This window comes from Pristiophorus japonicus, chromosome 6 (assembly GCF_044704955.1).
Source record: "Pristiophorus japonicus isolate sPriJap1 chromosome 6, sPriJap1.hap1, whole genome shotgun sequence".
Taxonomy (NCBI): domain Eukaryota; kingdom Metazoa; phylum Chordata; class Chondrichthyes; family Pristiophoridae; genus Pristiophorus; species Pristiophorus japonicus.
Window position 1 is genome coordinate 65946403 of NC_091982.1, and position 19581 is coordinate 65965983.

Below are 19581 nucleotides of genomic sequence, written 5' to 3' on the forward strand. Positions count from 1 at the left end.
GGGCGCTAATGACACCAATTCCCCACGACAAGTCTCTGAGCAAGGGCCAGATGACCGTGCTCCAGACCCCGGACTGACCCGAGCAATGCCATGGGAGATCAGCTAGAAAGGTCCAAGATAAATCCATATCTTTATTGAATTTCTCGCCTGTATTGGTGTATTGAGGCCTCACTAGCCATTCCCTCTGGCGGAGCGAACCTCTTTCTTAGGCAGTCCCTCGGAGTCGAGGATGACTTGCTTCCACACTAAAAATTAGTTCTCGGGTGACTGAAGAGACCACTGGGGGACCTACAGGCTCTGTCACAGGTGGGGCAGACGGTGGTTGGAGGGACGGGTGGGTGGGGAACCTGGGTTGCCGCACGCTCCTTCCGCTGTCAACGCTTGGCTTCAGCTTGCTCTCGGCGAAGAGACTCAAGGTGTTCAGCACCTTCCCGGATGCTTTTCCTCCACTTTGAGTGGTCTTGGGCCAGGGATTCCCAGGTGTCGGTGGGGATGTTGCACTTTTTCAAGGAGGCTTTGAGGGTGTCCTTGGAAGCGTTTCCTCTGCCTACCTGAGGCTCGCTTGCCGTGTTGAAGCTCCGAGAAGAGCACTTGCTTTGGGAGTCTCGTGTGAGACATGCGAACAATGTGGCCCACCCAACGGAGTTGGTCGAGCGTGGTCAGTGCTTCGATGCTGGGGATGTTGGCCTGAGCGAGAACATTGACGTTGGTACGCCTATCCTTCCAATGGATTTGCAGGATCTTGCGGAGGCAGCACTGGTGGTACTTCTCCAGTGCTTTGAGGTGCCTGCTGTAGTCCATGTTTCTGAGCCATATAGGAGGGCGGGTATCACTACTGCTCTGTAGACCATGAGTTTGGTGCCGGGTTTGAGGTCCTGATCTTCAAACACTTTCTTCCTCAGCCGACCGAAGGCTGCGCTGGCACACTGAAGGCAGTGTTGGACCTCGTTGTCGATGTCTGGAAAATGGTCCACGTTGTCCAAGGCCTTGTTGTGGATTTTGATATCCGGGGGTAGTGATGTGTGGTGGGGTAGGTTGGTAGAGGACCTTTGTCTTACAGATGTTTAGTGTAAGGCACATGCTTTAGTACGCCTCGGTGAAGGTGTTGACAATGGCTTGGAGTTCGGCCTCCGAGTGTGCGCAAACGCAAGCATTGTCCGTGTCCTGTAGTTCGATGACAGAGGATGGGATGACCTTGGATCTGGCTTGGAGGCGGCAGAAGTTGAACAGATTCCTGTTTGTCCTGTAATTTAGCTCCATTCCAGCGGGGAGCTTGTTGAGGATGAGATGGAGCATTGCAGCGAGGAAGATCGAGAAGAGCGTTGGTGCGATGACGCACTCTTGCTTGACCCCGGTCCGGACGTCGATTGGGTCTATGGTGAATCCGTTGGTCAGGATCACGGCTTGTCTGTCGTCATGGAGCAGGCGGAGGATGGTGACGAACCTTTGAGGGCAGCTGAATCGGAGGAGGATGCTCCATAGTCCCTCACGGTTGACAGTATCGAAGGCATTTGTGAGGTCAAAGGCGGCCATGTACAAGGGTTGGTGCTGTTCCCTGCATTTGCTGTGCGATGAAGATCTGTAGCAGTTGACAGTGCCTGGATCCCATTGTTTCCATTTCTTCTTCAATACACTATTGCACAGATAACTCTTGTGTTTTCTAAATACAACAACGATAACAACAACTTGCATTTATATACCGCCTTTAACGTCGAAAAGAAAGTCCCAAGGCGTGTCAGAGAAGCGTTGCATACATTGAACACCTAAATAAGGAGATATTAGGAGAGGCGACCGAATCCTTGGTGGAAGGTGGGTTTTAAGGGCGGTCTTAAAGGAAGAGAGGCAGGTGGAGAGGAGGAGGGCTTTATCCTGGTAATGTTTACAAAAACTACATAGAAGTCATCGCCCTTCTGAAGTATACCGACTGTAAGCGACAAAGCACCCAAAGAAAAAGAAAGACCAGTGAAGAAAACGACGGAACACAAACCATGCTCCCACAGCCTATCAAGTACTTTTATGAAACGCAGTTATTGTTGTAATGTGGGAAATGCGGCAGTCAGATTTGCGCACAGCAAGCTCCCACAACCAGCAATATGATAACGACCAGATAATCTGTTTTTGTGATGTTGATTGAGGGATAAATATTGGCCAGGACACTGGGGAGAACTCCCTTGCTCTTCTTCGATGCCATGGGATCTTTTACATACACCTGAGAGGAGAGCGCTGCACTGGAGTTTCTGGAGTAGGACTCAAACCCACAACCTTCTCATTCAACAGCGAGTGTGCTACCCAGTGCGCCAGCGCAGCCTTCGGTCGCCTGAGGAAGAGAGTGTTCGAAGATCAGGCCCTCAAATCTGGCACCAAGCTCATGGTCTACAGGGCTGTAGTAATACCCGCCCTCCTGTATGGCTCAGAGACGTGGACCATGTACAGTAGACACCTCAAGTCGCTGGAGAAATACCACCAACAATGTCTCAGCAAGGTCCTGCAAATCCCCTGGGAGGACAGACGCACCAACGTCCGTATTCTCGATCAGGCCAAACTCCCCAGCATCGAAGCACTGACCACACTCGACCAGTTCCGTTGGGCGGGCCACATCGTCTGCATGCCCAACACAAGACTCCCAAAGCAAGCGCTCTACTCGGAACTCCTACATGGCAAGCGAGCCCCAGGTGGGCAGAGGAAACGTTTCAAGGACACCTTCAAAGCCTCCTTGATAAAGTGCAACATCCCCACCGACGCCTGGGAGTCCCTGGTCAAAGACCACCCTAAGTGGAGGAAGAGCATCCGGGAGGGCGCTGAGCACTTCGAGTCTCATCGCCGAGAGCATGCAGAAAACAAGCGCAGGCAGCGGAAGGAGCGTGTGGCAAACCAGACTCCCCACCCACTCTTTCCTTCAACCACTGTCTGTCCCACCTGTGACAGAGACTGTAATTCCTGTATTGGACTGTTCAGTCACCTGAGAACTCACTTTTAGAGTGGAAGCAAGTCTTCCTCGATTTCGAGGGACTGCCTATGATGGTGATGTGCTACCCACTGAGCCAACGGTTCAGAGGTATGTTATCTCATTGAACGAAGCATTTGTTTCACTGTCTGTGCTCTAGCAACACTCTTTTATGACGATCTTAGTGAATGACTTGTTTTAACAAACAAGATTAAATAAAAAGAGAAATCCCTTCAAGAAAATCATAGAGGCCGGGGAGCAATGATTAATTATTGAACCTCTAACCAAGGATACTGAAGTATAAGCCTGTCCTGTGCCATCAATTTTGAAAAGGGAAATTATATTATGTGGATGAGAGTAATTGATATCAAACGCTTATCGCAAGCTGCCCATATCCATTTCAATGGTGTTTTATGTTTCACAGTAGCTCTGTTGGACTCTGGCTCAGCACATAGAGGAGCGAATCCCAGCTTTAATGATTATTTGCTCTAACTTGCCTTCTGATCCTCCTGACATTGCAGTTTGGCCCATCGTGAATTGGCATTAACGTTAACATGGGAAAAATACGGAGATCGGATCAATCCAGGGCCCCCCATAGTGGTGACATGAGGCAGCCGAGAGATCCAGAGGTGGCAGGGCAGAACGGAATAGTGAACACCAGTGAAGAAAGAACTTGCATTTTCACGACCAGCAGATGTCCCAAAACACTTCACAAACAACGAAGGACTTTTTGACGTGTAGTCTGTTGGTTGCAGCCCCTTTTCCAATATTTGAAGGGCCTGCTCCTCAAATTCTGGTTGCACTTCAGTCCCACGCTCCTGATCTTTGGGCACCCAGTGCGGAGGGGAGCGGGCAGGTCAGAAGGCCTCCTCGTAGGACTGCTCCTGGACACGGCCAAGGGGGACATCAGCCGGTCCAGGCAGTGGGCGGTCGATCAGCCCGACTAGCTGCCTCTCTTCCACGGTTACATCCGAGCCAGGGTGTCCCTGGAGATGGAGCACACGGTGTCCACTGGTACGCTCACGGCCTTCCGCGAGAGATGGGGCACCGGAGGGACTGGAGTGCATCATCACCCCCGGCAACCAAATGCTAATTTGATTAAAGGTTTTCGTTACAGTTTTAAATGGTTAATTTGTGGGTTCTAGTGCCAAAAGGGGGCACTTGATTTAAAGTTTCTACTAAAATAGTTGTAATGCAGGAAATTTTGCACAACAAGCTCCCACAAACTAAATGTGATAACCACCAGATAATCTTTTTGTTTTCATGATGAGGGTTGAGGGATAAATACTGAGCAGGGCACCGGGGAGCATGCCCTGCCAATGTTCCCGCTAAGTTGCACGTGTGGCCGCAGTCATGTGCAAGGTCCCACGCAGGCCGCTCGCCAGCTATTATAGTGCAGGTACCGCACTTGCGCAAAGATTTGGATGGGTAGAGCAGGATGCAGCGCAGCTTTACTGTCACTATTGTCTCCTCACACTCTTCTTTGACTAGTGGCATGGGAGCTTTTACATGTCTTGAGAATTAAATGTGGAATCAACATGGTTAGGAAAGATCACGAGGCTCGATAACGAATCTAAATAGGGGTTTTAACCAATTCAATTCAACCGTTCAGGGCTATAAATAGAGCTGGAGTGCCGGGCCCTGAAACATGGTGGGCGAAGGTGCGGCGAATGAGGGTACGGGGCCCAGAAGAGGCGAGGGCCCAGGGGCAGCACGGGCCAGCCCACACTGCGATATGTGTGCGCACTAGGTCCGTGCAGCAGAGCTGGTCTCCAGTTGGCCTGGTTCAACCCTTGCCACTGGACCAAGACCTGGCTCTGTCGAGCCCGTGTGGTGGCTGGTGTGCAACGGCCACCCCACGTTAAAAGAATCCACGCACAGGCACAGGAGTTCAGGACTACAACATCGGGTCCTTCATTGAAACATCTGTGATCTCTTGTGGAAGCAAGTCATCCTCGTTCGAGGGACCGTCTATGATGATGATGATGATGTAGATCTCGCTCACAGACTACAGAGTAGGAACTCACAACAGAGGGTGGAGTAGGGAGACAGGTTGGGCTCCCTGGTCAGCAGAGCTGCCGATCCTCCAGGGGTGTCCCCGAGTCTCCAGCGATTGTAGATTACTCTCCTGGACATGGGCTGCTAGCGACACCCGGGAGACAAATCATTGGGGTGTTAAACAAGATGATGCTTTTTTCATTTTCTTTGAACATTTGTTAGTTCTAAAGGTATTGGAGATCGAGATGGGGATGGGTGGGGCGTGGGAAAAGGATGTTTCATTAACAGTCAAGATTAACCCAATTGGGTAACAGAGAGTCCATTTCTTTTCCAATTGGCCATGGGGAGGCAGGGCAGGCTGGAGGATGGACCAATGGTGTGAGTGTAGGGGCGGTTTGAGGCGAGAGGTCATGTGATGAGACCGCCAGAGATACCCCCAGCCAGAGGTTGGCGGCCTCACCGGTCGGTTCAGCGGGCCATGGGTCTCCACGGCCTGAATTAGTCCGAGGACATGGTCAGGATGGGGCTGGGGTGGGAGCACGGCCTGCGTCCTCATTTCTCTTCACCGATGACGAAAGTTCATGGAAAACTGAAACAAGACTGGGAGACAAAAATGGACGTCTAATTTCACCGTGAGACCCTTGAGGGCCAATTCTCTGCCTCTGATCTGCCAGAAAGAGAGGGCTCAGCACGTGTCAGAATCCCTGCTATGCGAAGTCGCTGGGAGCGTGAGATCGGAAAAATTACCCCTTTAGTGTCCGGTTGACATTTTGGGCCTTTCCAGGCAGTAAGTTGGGCTGGACTGTCCAAAACTGGACAACTGCCAGCCTGTGTCGTGCCTGGGACTATCCGACCACGCCTCCTGGTTACCCAGTGAGCTTGCAATTTCCGACACTGCGGGGAGGCACAGAGTTGAGGCCAGGTGCTTCCTCGCAAGAGAATTGGAACAGGAGTCTCCTCAGCTTGCACCTCCCAGTGACCCACAAAACTCCGGAATATTGAAATAATCCCTGCCAATCAGACGGAGGTGGTGTGTAGTGCAGGGGAGACTGAAAGAAGAGGAGAAAGTACTGTGCGGAATTCTTAAAATGCATTCAAGAGAGCTTTTTTAGTCAGTATGTAGCAAGCCCAACACGAAAGGGGGCGGTTTTGGGGAATGAAGCTGGGCAGGTGGAAGGGGTATTAGTGGGAGAGCACTTGGGTGCCAGTGACCATAATTCAGTCCGATTCAAGTTAGTTATGGATAAGGACAAGGATAGACCTGGAATAAAAGTCCCGATTTGGGGAAAAGGTAACTTTGCCATGTAGAGGAGTGATTTGACCACAGGGGACTGGAAACAGCTACTTGTGGGTAAATCAGTGTCGGAACAGTGGGAGGCATTCAAGGAGGAGATCCGGAAGGCTCAGGCCAAACACATGCCCGTAAAGAAAAAGGGTGGGAATAACAATTCTAGAACCCCCTGGACTTACAGGGGAGGATAAAGAAAAAAAAGGAAGCATATGTCATATGCCGATGGATAAATACTATAGAATCTATAGAATCTTTGGAGGAATATAGAAAGTTAAGAGGTAAAATTAAAAAAGGCTGTTAGGAATGCTAAGCGAGAGCATGAAACATTCTTGGCTAGTAAAATTAAGGAAAACCCAAAGATGTTCTAAAAATATATTAAAAGCAAGAGGGTAACTAAAGAAAGGGTAGGGCCTATTAGAGACCATGAGGGTAATCTTTTTGTGGAGGCAGAAGATGTTGGTAGGGTTCTTAATGAATACTTTCCTTCTCTTTTCACAAAGGAAAGGGGCAATGCAGATACTGCTATCAAGGAGTGTGAAATTCTGGATGAAATAAACATAGTGAGAGAGGAGGGATTAAGGGGTTTAGCAGCTTTGAAAGTAGGTAAATCCCCAGGCCCGGATGAAATGCATTGCAGGCTGTTGAAAGAAGTAAAAGAGGAAATAGCAAAGACCTTGGCCATCATTTTCCAGTCCTCTTTGGGTTTGGGCATGGTGCCGGAGGACTGCTAATGTGGTACTGTTGTTTAAGAAGGGAAAAAGGGATAAGCCGAGTAATTACAGACCTGTCAGCCTAACCTCAGTGGTGGGAAAATTATTGGAAAAAATCCTGAAAGACAGGATAAATCTACATTTGGAAAGGCAAGGATTAATTAGGGATAGTCCGCACGGAGTTGTTAAGGGAAGATCGTGTTTGACTAACCTGATTGAATTTTTTGAGGAGGTAACCAGGAGGGTCGATGAGGGTAGTGCGTACGATGTAGTATATATGGACTTTAGCAAAGCTTTTGATAAGGTCCCACATGGTAGACTGGTTCCAAAAGTTAAAGCCCATGGGATCCAGGGCAAAGTGGCAAGTTGGATCCAAAATTGGCTTGGAGGTAGGAAGCAAAGGGTAATGATTGATGGATGCTTTTGTGACTGGAAGGATGTTTCCAGTGGGGTTCCGCAGGACTCAGTACGGGGTCTCTTGCTTTTTGTGGTAAATATCAATGATTTACATTTGAATATAGGGAGTATGATTATGAAGTTTGGAGATGACACTAAAATTGGCTGTGTGGTTGATAATGAGGAGGAAAGTCATGGACTATAGGAGGATATCAATCTGTCGGTCAGGTGGGCAGAGCAGTGGCAAATGGAATTTAATTCAGAGAAGTGTGAGGTGATGCACTTGGGGAGGACGAATAAGGAAAGGGTATACACATTAAGCAGTAGGCCACTTAATATTGTCGCTGAACAAAGGGGGGTAGTGCTGGACAGGCTAATGGGACTCAAGGTAGACAAGTCCCCTGGTCCGGATGAAATGCATCCCAGGGTATTAAAAGAGATGGCGGAAGTTATAGCAGATGCATTTGTTATAATCTACCAAAATTCTCTGGACTCTGGGGAGGTACCAGTGGATTGGAAAGCAGCTAATGTAACGCCTCTGTTTAAAAAAGGGGGCAGACAAAAGGCAGGTAACTATAGGCCGGTTAGTTTAACATCTGTAAATGCTTGAAGCTATCATTAAGGAAGAAATAATGGAACATCTAGATAGGAATAGTGCAATCAAGCAGATGCAACATGGATTCATGAAAGGGAAATCATGTTTAACTAATTTACTGGAATTCTTTGAGGATATAACGAGCATGGTGGATAGAGGTGTACTGATGGATGTGGTGTATTTAGATTTCCAAAAGGCATTCGATAAGGTGCCACACAAAAGGTTACTGCAGAAAATAAAGTTACGCGGAGTCAGAGGAAATGTATTAGCATGGATCAAGAATTGGCTGGCTAACAGAAAGCAGAGAGTCGGGATAAATGGGTCCTTTTCGGGTTGGAAATCGGTGGTTAGTGGTGTGCCAAAGGGATCGGTGCTGGGACCACAACTGTTTACAATATACATAGATGACCTGGAAGAGGGGACAGAGTGTAATGTAACAACATTTGCAGATGACACAAAGATTAGTGGGAAAGCGGGTTGTGTAGAGGACACAGAGAGGCTGCAAAGAGATTTAGATAGGTTAAGTGAATGGGCTAAGGTTTGGCAGATGGAATACAATGTCGGAAAATGTGAGGTCATCCAACTTGGGAAAAAAAAAACAGTAAAAGGGAATATTATTTGAATGGGAAGAAATTACAACATGCTGCGGTGCAGAGGGACCTGGGGGTCCTTGTGCATGAATCCCAAAAAGTTAGTTTGCAGTTGCAGCAGGTAATCAGGAAGGTGAATGGAATGTTGGCCTTCATTGCAAGAGGGATGGAGTACAAAAGCAGGGAGGTCCTGCTGCAACTGTACAGGGTATTGGTGAGGCCACACCTGGAGTACTGTGTGCAATTTTGGTCACCTTACTTAAGGAAAGATATACTAGCTTTGAAGGGGGTACAGAGACGATTCACGAGGCTGATACTGGAGATGAGGGAGTTACCTTATGATGATAGATTGAGTAGACTGGGTCTTTACTCGTTGGAGTTCAGAAGGATGAGGGGTGATCTTATAGAAACATTTAAAATTATGAAAGGGATAGACAAGATAGAGGCAGAGAGTTTGTTTCCACTGGTCGGGGAGACTAGAACGAGGGGGCACAGCCTCAAAATACGGGGGAGCCAATTTAAAACCGAGTTGAGAAGGAATTTCTTCTCCCAGAGGGTTGTGAATCTGTGGAATTCTCTGCCCAAGGAAGCAGTTAAGGCTAGCTCATTGAATGTATTCAAGTCACAGATAGATAGATTTTTAACTAATAAGGGAATTAAGGGTTATGGGGAGCGGGCGGGTAAGTGGAGCTGAGTCCACGGTCCGATCAGCCATGATCTTGTTGAATGGCGGAGCAGGCTCGAGGGGCTAGATGGCCTACTCCTGTTCCTAATTCTTATGTTCTTATGTTCTATGTATGACCTTGGAGTGCTTGTCCACAGATCCCTGAAAGTAGCAGGCTAGGTAGTTAAGGTGGTTAAGAAGGCATACGGAATGCTTGCTTTTATTTTCCGTGGCATAGAATACCAGAGTAGGGAGGTTATGCTTAAATTGTATAATACTCTGGTTAGGCCATAGCTGGAGTACTGCGTGCAGTTCTGGTCTCCGTAATATAGGAAGGACATGATTGCACTAGAGAGGGTGCAGAGGAGATTTACTAGGATACTGCCTGGAATGGAGAATTTTAGCTATGAGGACAGATTGGATAGGCTGGGTTTGTTCTCATTGGAACAGAGGAGGTTGAGAGGAGACCTCTTTGACGGGTATGGATATAGTGGATAGAAAAGGCCTATTTCCATTGGTGGAGGGGTCAATTATGAGGAGGCATAGTTTTAAGGTGGGTGGTGGAAGGTTCAGAGGGGATTTGAGGGGAGGCTTATTTACGCAGAGGGTTGTGGGCATCTGGAACTCACTGCCTGGAAGAGTGGTGAATGCAGAAACCCTCACCACATTTAAAAGGTGCTTGGATGGGCACTTAAAGTGCCATAACCTGCAGGGTTACGGACCTATTGGGATTAGACTGGAAAACCTCAAGTTGGCTGGCGCAGATACTGGTAAGTACTTCAGGGAATCGAATATGGCCAGGGTGATCTCCTGGACTAGTTTTGATCGATGGGTCGGAGAGGAATTTTCCCAGATTTTTTTTTCCCCAATCGGCCTGGGTTTTTATCTGGTTTTTGCCTCTCCCAGAAGATAACATGGCTCTGGTTGGGGTGGAGTGTAAGGGATGTCGCAGTTGTGTGGGGCGGACTGGTTGGGCTGGGTGCTCTTTACTTTTCCACCATTGTTCATTGTTCGTAGGTTTATATGTAACCTTCAGGGCTGCTGACCGAGGGCCGTGCGGCTCTTTGTCGGTCGGCGCGGACATGATGGGCCGAAATGGCCTCCTTCTGCGCTGTAAATTTCTAAGAAATGTTTACGCTGAACTCTACACGAGATTGGATTTTTTTCTTTCTTCCCCACACCCAGATTGAAGTCATGCATGAAGTCTGCCAAACAAGGAATGCATTGTACTCCTTAAATTGTGAAAGTGAAGACAGCGTGGAAATCCTGAAAGGGTAAGAGACTGAAAAAATTACGAAACGATCTTGGCATAACATAAACAACTCAATCTGCTGAAGGCCCCACATGACCTGACCAGTTTGCTCATTACTGTGCACGTTGTTCCAAAGTTTGTCGGGGGTCATTTTGACTTTGTGTGACAGTGTAAAACAGGCGCGATCGGATCCATCTCCGTGGTACATCTTTCCCGATTCAATTCAGTGGAAATGGGGAGGCAGGTCTCGGAGCCGGCTGATTCGACATCGCCTGCTTTACACTATCGCCCCACAGTCAAAATGGCACCCGGTATTTGTTATGCCTTGGAAATAAATACTCATCAAGTTTTCATTTTTTAAAGAAGTCTTTGACCATTTTATTACAGCACGCAGACCGATAAAACTTCTGAATGTAACTCGTGCGATTGACAGGGTAGATGCTGAGAGGTTGTTTACCCAGGGATGATTGTCTAGAATCGGGGGTCACAGTCTCAGGATGAGGGGTCAGCCATTTAGGACTGAGATGTGAAGGAATTTCTTCACTCGGAGGGTGGTGAATCATTGGAATTCTCTGCCCCAGAGGGCTGTGGATGCTGAGACTCTGAATATATTCAAAGCTGAGATCGATAGATTTTTGGAGTGTGGGGAAATCAAGGGATATGGGGATCGGGTGGGAAAGTGGAGTTGAGGTAAATCATCAGCCATGATCGTATTGATTGGTGGAGCAGGCTCGAGGGGCCGAATGGCCTACTCCTGCTCTTATGTTCTTAAACTCCAGAGCATGCGCTAACCTTTGCTAGGTACCTGCACCTGTATACAATGTCTCAGCCTGTTCAACCACTTTCATCTCCGGTTTATTTATATGAATAAATTGTTTGTCGTGGCCTGGAAGACAGCAAATGTTGAGACTGTGCGATCCAAGTATGAACTGAAGTCACCTCAAGCTTGTTTTCATTGGCTCTACGTATTTTTTATTAAAACCAGCACGGAGAGAGTGAAGAGAGAACGAACTTGCATTTCTATAGTGTCTCACTTTTGAAGTGTTGTCACTGTAGTAATGTAGGAAGGGCAGCAGTCGGTTTACAAACAGCAAGATCCCACAAACAGCAATACGATATTGATCGGGCAATCTGTTTCAGGGTAAATATTGGCCACGACACTGGATAGAATTCCCCTTGCTCTTCTTCGAATAGTGTCATGGATATTTCTCATGAGATGCCAGACAGTGTCTCATCCAAAAGTTCAAAAGTTCAATGTCTCATCCAAAAGATGGCACCTCTGACAGAGCAGCCCTCCCTCAGTACTTAAAAAAAAATTTATTCATTCAAAAGGACATAAGAAATAGGAGCAGAAGTAGACCACTTGGCACCTTGAGCCTGCTCCGCCATTCAATAAAATCATGGCTCATCTGATCCTGGTCTCAACTCCACTTCCCTGCCCACTCCCCATAACCTTTACTCACATCGCTCAAAAATCTGTATAACTCCACCTTAAATATATTCAATGACCCAGCCTCCACAGCTCTCAGGGGCAGAGAATTCCACAGATTTACAACCCACTGAGAGAAGAAATTCCTCCTCATCTCCGTTTTAAATGGGCGACCAGTCAAATGACTAACAGTAACAAGTGGGATGCCGCAGGGATCGGTGCTGGGGCCTCAACTATTTACAAACTATATTAACGGCTTGGATGAAGGGACCAGGTGTAATGTAGCCAAGTTTGCTGATGATACAAAGATGGGTGGGAAAGCAAATTGTGAGGAGGACACAAAATATTTGCAAAGGGATATAGACAGGCTAAGTGAGTGGGCAACAATTTGGAAGATGGAGTATACTGTGGGAAAATGTGAGCTTATCCACTTTGGCAGAAAAATTAGAAAAGCAAATTTTAATTTAAATGGAGAAAAATTGCAAAGTGCTGCAGTACAAGGGACCTGGGGGTCCTTGTGCGTGAAACACAAAAAGTTAGTACGCAGGTACAGCAAGTGATCAGGAAGGCAAATGAGATGTTGGCCTTTAGTGTAAGCGGGATAGAGTATAAAAGCAGAGAAGTCCTGCTACAACTGTACAGGCTATTGGTGAGGCCACACCTGGAGTACTGCGTACAGTTTAAGTCTCCGTATTTAAGGAAAGATATAATTGCATTGGAGGCTGTTCAGAGAAGGTTCACTAGGTTGATTCTGGAGATGAGGGGGTTGACTTATGAGGACAGATTGAGTAGGTTGGGCCTATACTCATTGGAGTTCAGAAGAATGAGAGGTGATCTTATCGAAACATATAAGATAATGAGGGGGCTCGACAAGGTGGATGCAGAGAGGATATTTCCACTCATAGGGGAAACTAAAACTAGAGGCCATGATCGTAGAATAAGGGGCCACCCATTTAAAACTGAGATGAGGAGGAAATTCTTCTCTGAGAGTTGTAAATCTGTGGAATTCTCTGTCCCAGAGAGCTGTGGAGGCTGGGTCATTGAATATATTTAAGCAGGAGATAGACAGATTTTTGAGCAATAAGAGAATAAAGGGTTATGGGGAGCGGGCAGGGAAGTGGAGCTGAGTCCATAATCAGATCAGCCATGATCTTATTGAATGGCAGAGCAGGGTCGAGGGGCCAAATGGCCGACTCCTGCTCCTATTTCTTATGTTGACCCATTATTCTGAAACTATGCCCCCTAGTTCTAGATTCCCCCATGAGGGGAAACATCCTCTCTGCATCTACCTTGTGGAGCCATCTCAGTATCTTGTATGTTTCAATAAAATCACCTCTCGTTCTTCCAAATTCCAATGAGTATAGGCCCAACCATTCATCATATAACATCCCCTTCATCTCAAGAATTTATCTTGTGACCCTTCTCTGAATGTGGGAATTCACGGGATGTGGGCATCACCGACAAGGCCGGCATTTATTGCCCATCCCTAATTGCCCCGTGAGAAGGTGGTGGTGAGCCGCTAGGCCATTTCAGAGTCAACAACATTGCTGTGGGTCTGGAGTCACATATGGGCCCAGTCTGGGTAAGAGTGGCAGATTTCCTTCCCCCTGAAGTGCATTAGTGAACCAGATGGGTTTTTACAACAATCCGGTATATTCATGGTCACCATTACTGATACTATCTATTCCAGATTAATTTAATTTTACTGAATTTAAATTCCCCAGCTGTCGTCTCAGGATTTGAACTCATGACCCTGGATCATTGGTCTACTTTAGGATTACTATTCCAGTGACATCCTTACCCATGCTGCACGGGAGTGTCAGTCTGGATTTTATACTCCCGTCTCTGGAATGAGATTTGAACCCACGACCTTCTGACTCAGAAGTGATAGAATGCTACCCACTGAGCCAAAGGTACCACAGGTTTGGTTGCTGGCAGGCCTCAACTTAATGTTCTAAATCTGCTCGAGCGAGAAAGAGGAATAAAGGTACACAGCAGGAGGCTATTCATCCCCTCGAGCCTGTTCTGCCATTCAATGAGATCATGGCTGATCTGACTCTTAACTCCACCCACCTATCTGGGAGAGGAGGGACAGTTAGTCAGAGTTCCTGGCCCCTCAGGCCCTTAAGATACTTGACATTGGAGTGCTTGACATTAGCCTTGGATACGACAGTGTGAGAACAGTATGTCACTCGCAGATCTAGAATCTCTCACTTTGGATCGGTCAGAAGCAAATAGAAGAGAGTAAAAAATCCTTGACTTGAAACGTTGATGCTATTTTTTCTTGTCAGTTAACACTGGCCAATAAACAGGCCTGTAAAATGGCTGCGGGTGTGCGCGGAGGTGGGGGAGAGAGAGACATGTTCCCCTCGAATTAACAATACAGGTCCGTGGACCAAGGAGTGAGAGGGTGCACATGATCCATATCTTTTGTTACCTCTGGACTCGACTATTCCAAAGCTCTCCTGGCCAACCTCCAACATTCCAGCCGACGTAAACCTGAGTTCATCCAAAACTCGGCAGCCCGTGTCCTAACTTGCACCAAGACCCGCCCACCCAGCATCCCCTGTGCTCACTGACCTATATTGGCTCCCGGTCTGGCAACGTCTCGATTTTAGAATTCTTATCCATGTTTTCAAATTCCTCCATGGCCTCTCCCCTCCCTATCTCTGTAACCTCCTCCAGCATTATAACCCTCAGAGATCTCCTTCTGGCCTCTTGAGCATCCCTGATTATAATCGCTCCAACATTAGCGGCCGTGCCTTCAGCTGCCTGGGCCCCAAGCTCTGGAATTCCCTCCCTAAACCTCTCTGCCTCTCCCTCCTCCTTTAAGACTATAGATATGTGAAGAGAAAAAGATTAGTAAAGACAAACGTAGGTCCCTTGCAGTCGGATTCGGGTGAATTTATAATGGGGAACAAAGAAATGGCAGACCAATTGAACACGTACTTTGGTTCTGTCTTCACAAAGGAAGACACAAATAACCTTCCGGATATACTAGAGGACCGAGGGTCTAGTGAGAAGGAGTAACTGAAGGATATCCTTATTAGGCGGGAAATTGTGTTAGGGAAATTGATGGGATTGAAGGCCGATAAATCCCCAGGGCCTGATAGTCTACATCCCAGAGTACTTAAGGAAGTGGTCCTCGAAATAGTGGATGCATTGGTGATAATTTTCCAACAGTCTATTGACTCTGGATCAGTTCCTATGGATTGGAGGGTTGCTAATGTAACACCACTTTTTAAAAAAGGAGGGAGAGAGAAAACGAGTAATTATAGACCGGTTAGCCTGCCATCGGTGGTGGGGAAAATGTTGGAATCAATCATTAAGGATGAAATAGCAGCACATTTGGAGAGCAGTGATAGGATTGGTCCAAGTCAGCATGGATTTATGAAGGGGAAATCATGCTTGACAAATCTTCTGGAATTTTTTGAGGATGTAACTAGTGGAGTGGACAAGGGAGAACCAGTGGATGTGGTGTATTTGGACTTTCAAAAGGCTTTTGACAAGGTCCCACACAGGAGATTGGTGTGCAAAATCAAAGCACATGGTATTGGGGTAATGTACTGATGCGGATAGAGAACTGGTTGGCAGACAGGAAGCAGAGAGTCAGGATTAATGGGTCCTTTTCAGAATGGCAGGCAGTGACTAGTGGAGTGCTGCAGGGCTCAGTGCTGGGAGCACAGCTCTTTACAATATATATAAATGATTTAGATGATGAAATTGAGTGTAATATCTCCAAGTTTGCAGATGACACTAAATTTGGTGGCGGTGTGAGCTGTGAGGAGGACACTAAGAGGCTGCAGGGTGACTTGGACAGGTTAGGCGAGTGGGCAAATACATGGCAGATGCAGCATAATGAATGGCGGCTGATTAGGAAAAGGGGAGGTGCAACGAGACCTGGGTGTCATGGTTCATCAGTCATTGAAAGTTGGCATGCAGGTACAGCAGGCGGTGAAGAAGGCAAATGGTATGTTGGCCTTCATAGCAAGGGGATTTGAGTATAGGAGCAGGGAAGTCCTGCTGCAGTTGTACAGGGTCTTGGTGAGGCCCCACCTGGAATATCATATTCAGTTTTGGTCTCCTAATCTGAGGAAGGACATTCTTGCTATTGAGGGAGTGCAGCGGAGGTTCACCAGACTGATTCCAGTGATGGCTGGACTGACATATGAGGAGAGATTGAATCAACTGGGCTTGTATCCACTGGAGTTTAGAAGAATGAGAGGGGATCTCATAGAAACATATAAGATTCTGACTGGACTGGACAGGCTAGATGCGGGAAGAATGTTCCCGATGTTGGGGAAGTCCAGAACCAGGGGACACCGTCTTAGGATAAGGGGCAGGCCGTTTAGGACTGAGATGAGGAGAAACTTCTTCACTCAGAGAGTTGTTAACCTGTGCAATTCCCTGCCGCAGAGAGTTGTTGATGCCAGTTCATTGGATATATTCAAGAGGGAGTTAGATATGGTCCTTACGGCTAAAGCGATCAAGGGGTATGGAGAGAAAGCAGGAAAGGGGTACTGAAGGAATGATCAGCCATGATCTTATTGAATGGTGGTGCAGGCTCGAAGGGCTGAATGGCCTACTCCTGCACCTATTTTCTATGTTTCTAAGACGCTCCTTAAAACCGACCTCTTTGACCAAGCATTTGGTCACCTGTCCTAATATCTCCTTATGCGGCTCGGTGTCAAATTTTGTCTGATAACGCCCCTGTGAAGTGCCTTGAAACATTTTACTACATTAAAGGCGCTATGTAAATGCAAGTAGCTGTTGTTGATAGACTGTTGTGGTGTAACCTCAGTGTTTATTTTCACAGGCACGTCATAAATGAGCTGATTGAGACTGAACGTGTGTATGTGGAGGAGCTGAGCAGTGTGCTACAGGTAACACTGAAAGCGTATTGCTACTCTGTTTGATCATCATCGTTCGATTATTTGTGCAATTATAGTTATAAACAAAGTCTCAATAAATCGGGGCTTGTTTCACAGAGAAGGGTGGTGGGGTGGAGGATATCTGATAGATTTTTGCAAAATCATGGAAGGTTGAGAGAGGCTAAAAGAATGTTTCAGCTGGATGGTGAATCGGGGGGCAGAGACGGGATTATCATTTGGAAAAATGAAGGGGGCAGTTAGAAGACTTTGTGGGAGAGACTCGTCCTTATTTTGGGTGAAGATTTGAGGTTGGTTTGACAAGTTTTGGGTTGGGATCTCTCGCGCCCGATCTCCCCAGGAGAGTGTGCTGGATGCCAAGTCGGAAGCTGGCAGCTTCTGGGCATGCAGGAAGCCTGTCTGAAACCCATGAGGTGCCCTCCATGTGCAAACCAGGGTCCTGATGCTCGTTGTTGGACCCCTGATCTACATTGTTCATTGTCTGGGCGATAACATAATTCGGATCTCTGCACCATGTCTGTGTGTTTGCTCCAGCTGATTGTATCTGTGATTTGCAGGGTTACAAGATGGAGATGGACAATCCAGTCATGATATCTCTCATGCCTTCCTTACTGGAGAACAAGAAGGACGTATTGTTTGGCAATATGTCAGAGATTTATGATTTTCACAGCAGGTACAAATTCAATGCATCTCTCATCACCGATTGTAGCAGACGTTATTTGGATTAATGTTTTCATTAACAGTTAACATCTTCCCTAGAATTTTTCTCAATGACCTTCAAAACTGCATCGAAACACCAGAGAAAGTAGGGATCTGCTTCCTCGAAAGGGTAGGTTCAACCCTCACCCTTCCCAGTGTTTACATCTACTTTCTTGTTTTAAGTGCATCTTAAGGTTTCATTTAAGCATTTCTCACTCCAATCTTCAGAGGGGGAACTTCCAAATGTACGTGAAGTACTGCCAGAATAAACCACGCTCAGAGTACCTTTGGAGACAGTGTTCGGACTGCCCTTTCTTTCAGGTAATAGTCATTTAAAAAACTTTGATCTGAATTGACAATATAAGCTAAATGGTACAATTTTAAAGGGGGTGCAGGAACAGAGAGACCTGGCGTGTATGTACACAAATCTTTGAAGATGGCAGGACAAGGTGAGAAGGCTGTTAAAAAAGCATGTGGGATGCTCGGCTTTACAAAAGCAAGGAAGTTCTGCTCAACCTTTATAGATCACTGGTTCGGCATCAACTGGAGTATTATATAAAATTCTGATGGGACTGGACAGGTTGGATGCAGGAAGAATGTTCCCAATGTTGGGGAAGTCCAGAACCAGGGGTCACAGTCTAAGAATAAGGGGTAAGCCATATAGGACCGAGATACGGAGAAACCTTTTCACCCAGAGAATTGTGAACCTGTGGAATTCTCTACCACAGAAAGTTGTTGAGTCCAGTTCGTTGGATATATTCAAAACTGAGTTAGATGTGGCCCTTACGGCTAAAGGGTTCAAGAGATATGGAGAGAAAGCAGGAATGGGGTACTGAAGTTGCATGATCAGCCATGATCATATTGAATGGTGGTGCAGGCTTGAAGGGCTGACTGGCCTGCTCCTGCACCTATTTTCTATGTTTCTATGTTTCTATTGTGTCCAATTCTGGGCAGCGCACTTTAGGAAGGATGTCAAAGCCTTGGAGTCAGTGCGGAGGAGATTGACCAGAATGGTACCAGGGATGAGGGAGTTCAGTAACGTGGAGAGACTGGAGAAGCTGGGTTGTTCTCCTTAGAACAGAGAAAGTTTAGGGATTTGATAGCGGTTCTAAAAACCATGAAGGATTTTGATAGAGTAAATAAGGAGAAACTGTTTCTAGTGGCAGAAGGATCAGTAACCAGAGGACACAGATTTAAGGTGATTGGCAAAACAACCAGAGGCAACATGCAGAATTTTTTTTTTAACGTTGTGAGTTGCTGTGATCTGGAATGCATTTCCTGAAAGCAGTGGAAGCAGATTCAATAGTAACTTTATAAGAACAAAAGAAATAAGAGCAGGAGTAGGCCATTCGAACCCTCGAGCTTGCTCCACCATTCAATAAGATCATGGCTGATCATCGACCTCAACTCTACTTTCTTGCCCCATCGCCATATCCCTTAATTCCCTTAGTTCTCAAAAATTTATCGACCTCAGCCTTGAATATACTCAACGATTGAGCATCCACAGCCTTCTGGGGTAGAGAATTTCAAAGATTCACCACCCTCTGAGTGAAGAAATTTCTCCTCATCTCTGTCCTAAATGGCCAACCCCTTATTCTGAGACTGACCCCTAGTTCTAGACTCCCCAGCCAGGGGAAACATCCTCCCTGCATCTGCCCTGTCAAGCCCCTTAAGAATTTTGTAAGTTTCAATGAGATCACCTCTCATTCTTCTAAACTCTAGAGAATTTCAGCCTAGTCTACTTAATCTCTCCTCATAGGACAATCCCCCCCCCCCCCCCCATCCCAGGAATCAGTCTGGTGAACCTTCGTTGCACTCACTCAAAAGGGACTTGGAGAAATACTTGAAGGGGAGGTATTTTCAGGTGAGATTGGTCTTGGTTGGTAGCTCAGATTGGGTGATGGTGAATCGGCCGCCTGTTTTACACCTCGCCTGGTTTCCTTTGCCATTGAAGCCAACGGATGAGTAAATCAGGCGGGGTACAAAGCGGGCTGCCCATTCGCTTTCAACCAATCTGTGCTACCAACCAAGATTGGAACATAGGCGCAGGAAGAGGTCATTCAGTCCCTCGAGCCTGTTCCGCCAATCAATTAGAACTTTGCTGATCTGTATCTTAACTCCATC

The 19581-nt window shown here is 46.9% G+C and overlaps 1 protein-coding gene across 4 annotated transcripts in view; it reads left to right on the forward strand.

Annotated features, from left to right (window-relative positions):
• Positions 1–19581, forward strand: part of mcf2a (MCF.2 cell line derived transforming sequence a) — a 199988-nt gene that overhangs the window by 135321 nt on the left and 45086 nt on the right. For all 4 annotated transcript variants that reach the window (XM_070882895.1, XM_070882893.1, XM_070882896.1 and 1 more), the window contains 5 exons: positions 10374–10462; positions 16686–16752; positions 17316–17431; positions 17518–17587; positions 17686–17778. In XM_070882895.1, the coding sequence (XP_070738996.1) occupies positions 10374–10462; positions 16686–16752; positions 17316–17431; positions 17518–17587; positions 17686–17778 (435 nt within the window). The remainder of the gene's footprint in view (positions 1–10373; positions 10463–16685; positions 16753–17315; positions 17432–17517; positions 17588–17685; positions 17779–19581) is intronic.